Genomic DNA, 13692 nt, shown 5'->3' with positions numbered 1-13692 from the left:
ATTTTGACTGTATGCTGTAATTGTTTTCAATGGTAAAATAAATGCTTCCTAGCCTAACACATTAAAACTTAAAAAACAAACAAACAAAAAAACCAAGAGAAATTCATAAAAACACATTACAAAGAATAAAATGTACATAGTGTACAGTGCTACTGTCCATTACTATATGTTTAAGAGATTAAAAGGTGTTTAAAAGTATAAATGTCTTTATAAGAGTATGGTAGAGGTTAGTAGGAGTGTGGGGGGAGGGAGCTTTAAAATACAATAATATTAATAAATATTTTAAAAATATAAGCTTGCTACTTTGTGGATTTCACCTATTGCGGGGGTGGTCTGGAACCTAACGTGGGATTACCGTACACTTAAAATAAGGCTCATCGCCTAAAAAGTAACTTGTTTTTAAACAATTTTCACTTGTTTCAAACAAATGTTTACTTTGACATAAGTAGGAAAAGAATTGTCAGTGGAGTAAGTTTTTCTTTGTTGTTGTTGTGATTACAATGTCAAATTTCAAGTGAAAATGTTGCCGGAAACAAGTGAAAATTGTCTAAAAACAAATTACTTTGTAAGCGATGAGTCTTATTTTAAGTGTAATCAAGTGAGTTTTGACTAGAAATAAGGCATATAGTATTGGTAAGATTTTGCATCAAGTAGGTGAGACTGCTGTCTGAAATGGCTGTGTTTGTGTGTTCAGACCCTCCTCCTAGCTCTATCGAGAGCCGACAACATTTGTTGCAAAGTCTTGGACCCTTTCCCTACATGAAAGGAAAAGCGTTTCATCTGCTGTGAAATGATGAACTCTCAGCTCAAACTAGTCTGGCGCATGATACTGAACAAACACTCAGGGAATGCAAGTTTGTCTTTCAGCTGGACAGAAGGAAATTACAGAGTGGAGAAATCCACACATCTGATCAACAATGGCAGCTACGTTCAGGAATGAGTTTAAATGATTATCCCGCTGGTGCACACCTGACATTTTCATTCTTCCTCGCTAAACTGCTCGCCGCTTGTAAGTGATCAGAAAGTGTCTCGTGGCTCAACGTGCTCAGCCGTGTTTAAAAGTGTAACGTCACGAGGATAAAACATAACCTGTATAATTTCTCTGTCATTCATTCGCATCTTAAACTAGGCTTCATTGACGCGTGGAGAGCGCCTTCATCATAGGCCGGTGGACTTCGTGAAGGGGGCGAAGAGGTGGTGAATAGTCAAGCTATATATATATATATATATATATATATATATATATATATATATATATATATATATATATATATATATATATATATATATATATATATTTTTTTTTTTTGTTTTTGTTTTTTGTTTTTTCTCCCTAGAATAAATGACAGAAAAATGATACACTGTGTCAGACATTCTGCTTTGTGTGTGTTTTTTTTTTTTTTTTTAAAGAACAACATTAGAGGAAATCATAAACATTCATCATCAAGTGCAGAAAACACAATCTCCACAGCACGGACATGAGGTCTGATGAGTTTAGAGGAAAAAAAAAAAAAAGACATCATAAACAGCATTGAATGATGGAAAGACATTGTGTTGATAGTCTTAACTGTCACCCCCCCCCCCCCCCCAAAAAAAAAACACCAACCCCAAACAAACAAATAAAAACACCCCTCTCACAGTAGATGGACTCATTGCGATGCAAAGTGTTGAAGGCAGTGAAAGCACGTTCCCCTAAATGGCATGTCACTCACTTGGTCTCTGTCAATATGTGTGTCCTCAGACAGGCATGATGTGGGGAGGGGGCATATAGTGTGAGGGGGGGGAGTGGGGGGGGGGGGGGTAGAGATGTAACCATGCCACAGTCTGCCGTCCGTCCTGGCTGCGTGGCAAGGATCTCTGTCCCCTTCTGGTCTCTCATCTGTGAGGCGAGCTCGTCGCCGCGTACCAAACTGATCCATCCGACACAAAGTAGAAAGCAAAAGTTGTTTTGACTTCAAAAGTAAAAAGTGATCGGGGAGGGAAAAGGACCCACTTGTGGGATGTTTTGTGTTGCAATGTCTTGTTATGGCACTAAAAAGATACTCGGCGACATTGGCCATCAGCGTTTGAGACAGCTGTTCATTGTGTGTCTCCCGGGTGAACGTGCAGTCTTCACAGCATGTCGTCATGGCCCTGGTCGTCGTCGTAATCTCTGTGGTGGTCAAAGTGGGGACTGTGATTGACAGTCGTTACCAGGGCGAGAGGTCCTTCGTGGTCCTCGGGGTCCAGTGGTTCCTCTTTGACGCTGATGTGATGCCTGGAACAGCAGAGGGGTTCAAAAATGCAAATATGGGTCATTTTCATAAAATTTGATCAATAACGGTAAAGAAAAAAACCCAAAAAAACAATTTTTATTTAATTGAAGTTATTGATGATTTAAAATTTTAGGCATTCATAGCAAAGACAATCAATCCTTACAGACAGAGCAAATCGTGGTGCCCCGTTAAAATCAACTTCTTTTTAATAACGTTAAAGACAAAAGTGCATATCGGTAAAGACACACAGCTTCATAAAAATTGTGTGAGTTGCATAATTTATGTGTTGCCACTCCAAACTCTGCAGATACAAGTGGATAAGTGATCCTAAGTACATATTAAACCCATTACAATCTTGACATGCAACGGTAATAATAGTAAAAACATGCAATCGTTCCAAATTCATTTATACCTCAGAAATAACCATTTATTTCGCTGTCTGCTATTGTGTGCATGCAAAATGGCCGCCTCATTCTGGCACTTCAGTTCACAGATCGCTCAGGTGTATTGCAACAACATAATGGGTGTCACTCCAGTCGGGATTAAAGGTAAAAGAACGTAAAAAAAAAAAATAGGAACTCTGGAGACACTAAGATGCATTTGTGTTCGTTTTCATAGGAAAGGCATATTAAGCAGTAGGAGAAAAATCCGATATATCCCAAAATGTAATTAGCAACTTTAGAAAACATGTTGAAAATCATGAAGCTTCATTTTGGTCACCTCACGGTTAAAGATAGTTTTGCATACTTTTGAAAAAAAAAAAAAAATCTGAGAAACAATTATGACCTTTAGATGGATGGAACTGCCAATAATGCAAATACTCATATTGCCTTTAACGTTATTGATGAAAATGACCCATGTGCTTTTGCTTTTTATCGTAACCTTTGACATTGACTTTAAGGAAGGAACCGGGAACAAAAACAAATGTCTGGCATCACTGCGGCCCCACCGGAGCCAATGATAATTTCAGCTTTCTATTGAGGTATTCCAGTGCGGGCACAGCTCCACGCTTTTATGTTCATGGCAACCGAGAACAAGGTATTCACTTAGAATTGATAAATGAGGAAGATTAACCACGTGAGACGGGAACAGGAGAGAATGGACTCTGCGGAGCGAGTGGGCTGCTGTTGTCAGCCTTCCGGTGGCGGCGGATCAGCGTTGCGCTGTGTGTTCCCCCTTCCTGCTCGTTAACATGCACAACCTGCGAGACGGGTCTCCAGAGGATGACCCCTCGCCGGCTTCTATCATTAATCAACTTCAAGCAAACACAGCGTTCAGACACAGCCGCGCGCGCTTTAAACTCCACAATTAATGCATATTTTCAAGCGAGTGTCAATAAAGGAAGAAAAGTGCTGGCAGGGAAGGCGCGCAAAGGAGAACAGCAGCACGCTCGGCGCAACTCTGTGATAAGAAACAAAGCCCTTATGAGAATAATAATGCTGTCACTTGTAAACAAGGTAAAAACATGAGTATCCCCCCCCTCCAGCTCAGAGTCTGGGCAAAAAAGCCACTAAAGAGACGAGATGTGCCAAATTTCTCATTACACAAACAGAGCAGGAATAAAGCGCAAGGGGAGACGGTGAGCTGTGGCAGAAAGCAGGAAAAAAAACATTAAGAGCAGCTGCGGGGGACTCGCCGCTCTCAACCGCAGTGTCAGGCTGCTGTTGTGGAGGCGTCGTGGCGTCGCCACCAAGCACCGGGCTCATTTAAGCACACTGACAAGGGACTAACTGGCATGCGCTTCATTACCAAAGCCCACATTTGATCCATTCGCACTTAGACAATCATACTGTATGCGCATGAGCTGACATGTTTTGTTGTAAATGACAAAAAAAAAAAAAGGGGGGGGGGGGGGGGGGGGAAGTCAAGTCAGCTTTTCCATCATTTTCACATCAAAGTAACCCCACAAGTGCTGTTGCCTCGGGCCTGAGTCTGTGGCTGCAAGGCAGACATGAAATTGTTATTAGTAGGCTATTGAACAGCATGCTGATCCAACACTTTGCTTATAATTAGCCTTCTCTGGATACCTGATGCTCATTTGGCTAGTTAAGAAACACGCTCTTGTTATATTTCATTGCTTGCCTTTTTACACATTGAGCAAATATCGAGACAACCCATAAGCACGAACACATATTGCCTCCGCCAAGGAAGTTATGACGTCGGTGTTTGTATTTTTGCCCTCAACCTGGATTCTTCTATAAGCAATAACTATACGTTGGTTAGAATACCAGGGATAGTTTCAACATTTTCCCAAAATGTTTGTTTATAATCGGCAAAGAAAAAGCACTATATTTCAAATGTAGTATGAGCATAGCTGATGCCAAACCAAGTTTTACTGTATGTTGGTCTGATAAGAAGCTAGAGAAAATCGATGAAACTAAGTTTTGTACTTGCACAAAGCATGTACACTTAATTATGGAAAAAAAAAAAAAAAAGGAGCGAGAGTGTTCAGCCTAAAGGTAGACGCAGAGGGGCAGAAGGGAGAAGCAGGCTGCCTTTAGGCCAGCACACCCATCCTGTCTCTGCCTTTCCTGTTCCACAGCCATGCTCACAGCTACAGTATGTTCTCAGTGATAAGGGATGGCACTTTCCTCTAGTTGGCCCTGAGCTTTGTTGCTACACCTTATTATTTTTTTTTCCGTTTTGTTTTGTTTGCAGGCATCATTTCGGGAGGCCATCCTGGAGTGTTCCCGCGGAGCACACGAGTGGTCTGCCCTCACATCTGGAAAGCATGCATCGTGCTGTATTATTTTAAGCTTCAAACAACTTAGCAGACACTCCCACTCAACAAGTGAATTGGGAACTGCGGCTTGCAGGCCAACCGCAACTTTCCAACACAAGAACTTTGAATGATGTCCCCCAGACTAATTTTGCTTTCGTGTTGTTTTTCTTTAGGCAGCTCCTCCACACTGTTGAATGTGTTGGAGCTCATGTTTCACCGTGTGTGAGCCAACAGTTAACTCACTCTGTAATTTGGAACGTGTACACAATTCTGAATTTTGTTAATTTCAAGAAACAGAAATAATAGTTTATCAACTGTTTGCTAAAATAACAGAGAGGGTCTGGCCTTTTCTTCCTTGCTGGTCTGGAGACAGAAGCAATTGCCAAAGGCGGAGTTTCCTTTTCTGCTGGGAGGCCAGCCACAATGTAGGCTATGACCCCACCCGCCTTTTGGTATCATTCCTACAATTATTGCCCTCCTAGACATTGCTTCCTTTTTCATCAGCTTATATATTTGTATTCCTATATAGCAGGCATGGAATAGGACGTTTCTCCCTGAAATGTCCTGTTCATGTCTATTTGCAACAAAATATTTTTCCTCCTCAGCCTGTCAGAGAGATAGTGTATGTCACTCACATAGCTGCCAGTGGCGAGCGTCCTGGGCTGCTGTCACTGCCGTTGCTGTTTCCATGGTCCATTGCTCCATTCATCTCTTCACGGATGGCGTTTGCCAAGGAGTTGAGGGTGGGACTTCCAATGGAAGCCGTTGTGTATAGAGGTATGTTGTTCTCCACCATTGAAGCCTGAAATGCAGGCAGGCCCGAAGCATGAAATGTGGAATGGAAGAGAGTTGTCAGCACATACTCAGTTGCCCATCACTCTATTTATACAAATACATCTACCTATGACATTAGGTGACTGAGAAAATCAAGTGGAGAGGATGCTGTTTTATTTTTTTTATTTGGATGACTCCCCAGAGGAAGTTTAAGATTCTTATTTTCACCTGGAAAGCAGCGGAAAGGGTCGGCCCATAGCCCAAGCTTGTCTGAATATTCTTCACCAATGCTGGACTTCTGCAAACAGAAAAATGTAATTACATCTCACATCTCACCTTCCATGCATTTCTCAGCTACAGTATCATATTTGCTAATATATTTAAAAAAAAAAAAAAAAAAAAAATCAATGCACTTGGCATGAGAGCAAAACATTTACTGGTGATAATAAAGCTTTACAGTATGACAATAGTATGTTGAAGTGCATGGGAAGCAGGTATAAGTTGAAGACAAAAGCATGATGGATCACTGCACCGTAGCGACACTGATGGGGGAGCATGCATGGGTAGGGGTGATGGTGGATGTACAGGGCTTTGGCTCTGGTGTTTGCAGAGGGACAGGCGGAAGTGCTTACTCGTCAAAGTTCTCATCAACGGCGTATTTCCGAGGGCGGCCTCGCCGTATGTGTCGGCCACGCTTAAACTCCTCATCATCAACGGTCCAATAGGACCCAAATTCATCCTCTACTCTCACAAAGCACTTATGCAGGGAAAGGTTGGTGCGAATGGCACCCTGGGAAAGCGAACCAGCGGGGGACAGCCAGATGCAGATGCAGTGTGTGAGGAGACGCACGACGGACAGACACACACACAAACACAGGGAGGAGGGGAGAGGGTGAGGATCACAATGAAAATAAGCCAAAGCCATTGTGGGTTATGGGGCATCACCAAAAGCCTTCTGAGAGCATGTAGGGGAGGCACGCCAAAGCAAGCAGGGACTTTGGACGATATGGCACACAGACAATGAGATGGAGCAGCAGCAGCAGCCTCTTCCCATCAGTCAACTCAAACGAACAAACCTACCCACTGATCTTTTGAGGCCGTCTCTTTTGGAACTCTATTTCGTCCACTGTCCACACAGCCCCTTTTACGTTTTCTACTCGCACAAAACACTTGTGTAGACTAAGATTATGCCGGACTGCATTCTGCAGTTGGTGTAAAAACAAAGAGAAAAAAAAAAAGGTGCTATCAGTAAACATCTCTGCATGAGGAACATTTAATTGCAAAAAAGATATCAATAAGACCGGGCATCAAAATCATACAAAATCGAGATTATATTTACAACATTGGTGCTTAAATAAATATTTCATGGTCCGCGGCAATAATCAATGTCAATGTCAAGGCTGTCTTCGTGAAATATATGTCAGAAGAAAAACATGTGGAATCTACAAAAATCTACAGTATATCGACAATTTTCAAATACCAAAATCAGTTGGGAGTTGAAGGTAAAAAAGCAAAAAAAAAAGCAATGCCATTCATAAATCAATCAACATAGTTGAAAATATGAGCTGAGACCCATAATTACGACCTGTTGAACTTTGTAATTACTAAAAGTGAGCAGTTTAGTTTCGCATGAGAGTAGTGTAATGCAGTATAGTTCTTATAGAGAATGAGGAATGGGGTCATTGGAAAAGGTCATTGTCTGTTTAAATTGCATCCAGCGGCACGTGACGGATCACCAAGGGCTTAGAAAACGCTTTCGGTTCTTAATTTGCCTCTTCCACTCATATTTTGCTTTTTTTCCATGATGTCTTTTCTTTTTAAGTTGTTTGTTTTGTTTTGGATTGTGTGTCTGTGAGCTCATTTGTGGTTTAGTGGAAAGTGGAGTGAAGCCACCCACCAACAGAACATCCCAACAAATTACATTGCGATTGTTTGTGGTTCGTTTGAACAGAATAAGGATGTTAATATCATGCATTTGGCAAAAATAAGGATCATTTGTAAATCAATCATTATTGGACATATTTAATTGTTGGAATACGTCATGTACAGGTTGAATAAGGCAATTGGTGAATAGAAACATTACCTTCCACGTTGCTGCGTTGCGTCTAAAATATGCAAACATTCGTGTGAACCAGTTGTAGATTTCGTTTAGTGTTAGCTGCTTTTCCGGAGATTCGAGGATCGCCTGGATGAGGGACAGTGACAGAAACAAATATTTCAAATGTTCCTTCCTTCACAAAGTGATAAATAAATCACAAGAAGCTGGCAGGTTTTGTGTGTGCGCGTTCTCACGAGAAAAACAGACAACAGGACAGAAGTGCAAAGTGTACTGGGCTGTTTAAGGAAGCCCCCTACACTTTTCATTCAAACGGCAGATTTGAATACATTTTCTTTTGTGGGTTTACATGAAGGGCAGGCAAAACATTTCTCAGGCAGATTACAGGGCAGCAATTATGGCCAGCTCAGATTAATTCCTGAGATCCCAGATTACTGGGACGAAGCGATAATTGACTGGCATTCTTAAAACAGGTTCATCCCTACTGTTGTGTGAAATGAATTTGGTTGTAATCACTGAAATGCCTAATCAAATGAAATGTTCCTCTGCATTTTACAAAATCTCATATGCATGTAATCATTTGAGGATGAATACTCAGTTACTGTCTACAACCAATCAAATTTAACAAGAAAGACAGAAAAAACAAAACTACAGTAAGACTCCAAATAGCGGGCGTTCACAATAACGGATTGCACGCGCTGTTGGTGGGCATGTTGCACGTGATTTACAAGGATTGCGATCTGTGACAAAGATTCCAAATAGCGGGCGCTAAACTACGTGCTCACGCTAACAGATTGTGCGTGCTGTTGGTGGCCGTGTTGCACGTGATTTACTAAGGTTGTGATTTACTAAGGTTGCAATCTTTTACTACGATTCCAAATAGCAGGCACAAAATTGCGTGTTCACTCACTCGAACAGATTGCACGTTCTGTTGGCAACGGCTATAAAAGTGGTGGAGACTGCCGTATTTTCACTGCAAGCGCAAAATGAAGTTTTAAGTGATGGAATTGGATGTGATAGTGGAAGACAAACAAACATATCCCAGAGTAACAGAAAATTAATCTGTCACTCAGATTGTGGTGAAGCCAGCAAATTACATAAAAGAGTATAAAAGTGTAGTATTAAACATGAAAGTTTTGTTTGAATAAAGTCTTCCTGAGTGCCGATGCTTCGTAACATTGCATTTAAAGTTTGTGACAGCACACCCAAAAAACTGCTCTGGAAGAGGCCAGCACCAGATAACTGTCACATTGCGCTGAAATGACCCCAGACCCAATCATTATAGAAACTCCAAACTTTTGCATGCATAGATGATATGTTTATGATAACTGTTGTTTCTGCCATTTTCAAAAATGTTTACAAGACTGTAGGATTGTCACGATCGAATCTTTTTAGAATCGGTTATCCTATAGATATTTCATCGAGTACTCGAGGAATTGCTGCCCCTACTAACATGCATTTTATTCTCATTTCTGAGGGCGAGACTTCCATCCTCAAACTGCATATGTTGGCTGAGTTTATGGTATAAACTCTGCACATAATTTGAGACAAAAAAATCAGCCTTTACTAAACGGTTAGCATTCGCGATTATCATTTTTGGTAAAAAAAAACAACTAAAAAAAACACCACTAACTACCATCCAACTCACTTATTCATCGTGTTATATGTATATTACACATCTAATAGTGTCTTAAAAATCACATACAGAAGCTCCTCTGTTGTTTTTTGCAAAATTTATCAGTGGCCTAACACTGCATCTGTCTGCAATAAATGTCTGTGTGAAAAATCGGTTCCGGCGGAGCTTCGAGGCAAAAATTCTGTCGATTTAGCAGAGTTATTCGACTTTTTTCTCCACATGGCCTCTCATTTTGCCTGTGCCTCCTCCTCATGGCTACGCAAACAACCAAATAACATTATGCATGCTAAATTAATCTATCTGTAGACACTGTATTCTTCCCAGAATGCGCAAAATGAACTGCGTGGTAATTTAGCGCATTTGGCAGACACAATCTTCTATGTCCGTTTGTGTGACCAATCAATTTTGCACCCGTTTTTGCACGTGCCAACATTCAGTAAATCATGCCCTGAGTGGTTCTTGAACAGAAAATAGTGTGGCACAAGTAGAACATTACCTGTCTTATTAATGAGGCATACGTGAAAGGTGGTCTAACGTCTGCATTCATGTAAAATTCTTTGTTCTGACTGAGATCTGCAATGACAAAAAAAGCTGTTGTACCATAAATGATGAGCTTCATGACACTGTTGTCAATGACAACCTTTAAGCAAGGCAGGGCAATACCATGCAAACAAAAACTACGTTTGAGTACCTGGAGAGATGGGCATGTTGTATTTTTCAGAGTAACGCCGTCGCATGGGGCCCATGCTGTGGAGGTTGTTGGCCGTGATGACAGAATGAGTCTGAGACAGGGGGGTGAGCGGTGCTGTGGGCGTGGTGGGGGTCTGGGGCAGACTCAGCGGAGGAGAGGCTTCAGGAGGGGCGGACTTTGACAATGTAATGTTGGACACCAAGTTGAGCTACGGGATACAGCACACACAAGAAAAACAGATATGAGGTCAAATGGTCAACACTTCTTACCCACAAAGATGAACCATAAGCATTAAATGCTTGGAAAAACTGACAGGAATACCACTAAAGCACTCCCTGGTTCTGCTTCTCAGTAATCAGCCAATTCCACCTTCCTGTTTCGGTCAGTTTGTTTAATCTTTTGTCTCTTTTGAAAACACCCCCATCTCATCCTTTCACTAGGACTACACTGGAATGCTGACCGCAAAGGAAGGCAAAATGTGACTCGAAGAGCACAGACAAATGCGGACGTGTAATTCTCCACTGACAGAGGAAGATTCCAATGTGGCTAATTACAAGCGGAAATGATATAAGATAGAAACGCTGGTTATGGGGACAAACTGATGGTTAATGACTTCTGCTTCAGACTGACCACTATCATTTGACCTATGGAAGGTGACTCGGAAATATTAGTGAGAAGTAGTCAGGCCTGCGTCCATGGTGGGGCTAAGTAAAAATGGTGCTCAAAAGGTATAGCATGGCTTCCGGCAGCTGCGAGCAGTGTGCCAAGCGTCCATCCTGCAGCAGCAGTGAAGTAGAACATTTGAGCCTGACCCTTGCTCCAGCTATTAATTGGCAGGAGAACTTATGACACATTTACATTGCCCCTTGGTCTAAAATTTCCAAACTAAACTTCCATCTGTAAGAATGTAGAAAACACTAATAGGAAACTGTTAAAACAAAACGCAAACAAAACCTGAAAAAAAAAATGTTTTTTTTGTGAACATACAGGAACGAATAAATTGCTATGATGCTGGTGAAAATGTACATTTATCCACCCTCACCAACAGCTGCAAACAAATAGCAACTGAGAATGGTGAAGAAAATAAATCACACTTGCACAATGCTATCAATAGCATGTTGACTTCTCATGGTGAGGATTAGCCAGCTTTGTTTCTTGTTTCATCCATATTCCCTGGCCATAAACACAGAGAGGTTGCAACAATAGGCCAGACAGGCTGGTAATAGCCTGGCCTTTGTTTGCCTCACCATTTGGACTCACTCCAGCGTACAGACAAAATGAGACTTCAGACTGAAATTAATTAAATGGTAATTGGTGATCTAATTATACTAGCTTTGACTCGGCAAGCTGCTAAAGAAAATAAACAAAAAGTCCCTCCTCAATTATGTATGGCGTAAAAGGTCAGATTTCTGACAAGAATGCTTAGTGACACCGAGCGCAGGCACACACACGCATTGGTAATGCGAAATTTGTTTTTACCCCCTAGCTCATCCATTTTACGACAATAAAATGAATCCTATTCATTTGATGTTTTACATGCACCCCCATCAGCATTAATCACGACGAAATGCAAACTTTACAAGTTGCTACTTTACTGTGGCAGCTGGATACTTAAACATGCTTTTACTATATGCAACAGAAGAGAAATGTGTAACGAGAAATTACTGGGAGATGTGTTTGCATTCATTCAGCATCCTGGGGTCAGGTTCCTTGACCTGTGTCAATTCACCAGGCACCCAGTCAGGCCAGACATACAGGTATGTATCATAGTATAGCGCTTGACAGCAGATTATGGTGGCCAACTAAACAGCTTTTATAAAAGCAGTCTATTAATTTGCATACAAATCCTAGCTCCCCTTGAGAGCGTTCTTGTCGAGTTCTGACACAGCCATTCTCACAGGCCGCAGGGAGACACCAACTCAAGATGCTATCTGCCGCCTCAACCACTTTTCATATACAAATGTCCCTGTGTCAAAGCCCACTTTTTGCACTCTAATCTACACAATCAGCATGTGACACAGGGACAGCTTTAACAGACAGTCTTTTGTTGTTGTCTTTTGATGTCTCCAGGCACGCGATGCTGACTGTTACTGCAGAGACAAGTGCACATGTCGCCTGCGCACATCAATAGGCCACTGTAAATAAATGATCCAAGCTTCACAATGTGACGGGAGACGGACCTCCTGCATGTGTATTGTGGATTTGTGTGTGTGTACAATGATCTTTGGCTCTCGGTGCGATAGAAAGAGCGATACATGGTCCCTGGCATGACAGAATAGCACAGCCCCTTAAAATGTCACGTGTTAAGCACTTGTCTCGATATGACAAGGATTAGACTTTATGGTATATGGCATGCTATAAATGTAGTTATAAGCATCATTGAATGGGTCATGGTAACTTCTATTTTATTGTACATCTATTTTATAGTACATCTATATCTAACACATATAAACATTATTATATTACATTATATGTAATACATAATCTATTAAATAATAGTTTAGATTTTTAATGTCATATTACATTACATTGTATCTAATGCATAATCTATTATTATATAATAGTTTTATATTTTTTAATATGTCATTTAATTTGTTCATAATTTTATCAAATTTAGAATGTTTTTAATTTCGTATTAATGTTTACTTTATTATTATTATTATTATTATTTTTATAACTCATTGTTAGATCTTGTCATGGACAGGTATGTTATTTAACGTCCTTTAGGATGCTTTAATAATGACTACGATAGGGATGTCTATTATTTAGCTTTAATAATCAATAATAATAATGACAACAATAATCTCGCAGGCCAAACAGGCAGCGCTTCCGTTCAGTTACTGATCCGAAGCCGTTTGTGTGCACTTTATCTCTGACACCAAATTGAATCTTGGATTTCGGGCAGATGTGGTCCCAACAATATATACTGCCTCCCTAGAGAGAACAGCTGTTTTTATTTAGTAGATAAAATAAGAGAACAGAGGGACAAATTAATGGATACATGTGTGCCAATTATGACAAACAAAGGAATGGGGGAGGGACAACAAGAGTTGCAGGATGGGCTCGCTCACCGGTTGCAGGGTGGCTTTGGGCTCTGTAGATTTAACATGAAGGTGTGTCATCATTGCTTGCAGACGCTCTTTGTCTTTCGCTAGCTGTAAAGGAGGAGCGCACATGACTGATTTATTTTTATTTTTTTTAAACGGCACAAACATATTTTATTGTCACAGTGATAAATCAGTACTTGTTTTCCTTCTGCACAAAGCTCAATTATTTTTTATGAAAATACATTATAGAACCTGATAAATTGTATCATCTACAAATATACAGTTTTTTTTTTTCAACAACAAGCAAAAGAAGTGTGTGTGTCTGAAAAAATTTCTCTCATCTATCTGAATATTATACAACCAGGAAGGAAATAAAAAGAGGCCGCAAAACGACAAAGCTTACAACCAGAATTAAACATGCATGCATGTTATGGAAAGTACAGGTGTCATGTCAAGACAACTGACAATTCTGGCATTACAATAAACTAAACAATATTTTTATTTTTATTCG

The 13692-nt window shown here is 40.6% G+C and overlaps 1 protein-coding gene across 16 annotated transcripts in view; it reads right to left on the bottom strand.

The window, feature by feature from the left end:
• Positions 1-1311: 1311 nt before the first annotated feature.
• The window catches only part of foxp1b (forkhead box P1b), a 241910-nt gene continuing 229529 nt past the window's right edge, over positions 1312-13692 (bottom strand). For 9 of the 16 annotated variants that reach the window (XM_061783849.1, XM_061783856.1, XM_061783857.1 and 6 more), the window contains 8 exons: positions 13206-13289; positions 10135-10342; positions 9940-10034; positions 7835-7936; positions 6832-6953; positions 5980-6049; positions 5613-5779; positions 1313-2257 (listed from right to left, as the gene is read on the bottom strand). In XM_061783849.1, coding sequence (XP_061639833.1) covers positions 2113-2257; positions 5613-5779; positions 5980-6049; positions 6832-6953; positions 7835-7936; positions 9940-10034; positions 10135-10342; positions 13206-13289 — 993 coding nt within the window. In that variant the 3' untranslated portion in view covers positions 1313-2112. Of the gene's footprint in view, positions 2258-5612; positions 5780-5979; positions 6050-6831; positions 6954-7834; positions 7937-9939; positions 10035-10134; positions 10343-13205; positions 13290-13692 lie in introns of all 16 variants that reach the window. The other 7 variants (XM_061783860.1, XM_061783865.1, XM_061783861.1 and 4 more) reach the window with 3 other exon arrangements.

The sequence above is a fragment of the Phyllopteryx taeniolatus genome, chromosome 9 (genome assembly GCF_024500385.1).
Source record: "Phyllopteryx taeniolatus isolate TA_2022b chromosome 9, UOR_Ptae_1.2, whole genome shotgun sequence".
Taxonomy (NCBI): Eukaryota; Metazoa; Chordata; class Actinopteri; order Syngnathiformes; family Syngnathidae; genus Phyllopteryx; species Phyllopteryx taeniolatus.
This window is presented reverse-complemented; position numbering and strand designations above follow the sequence as displayed.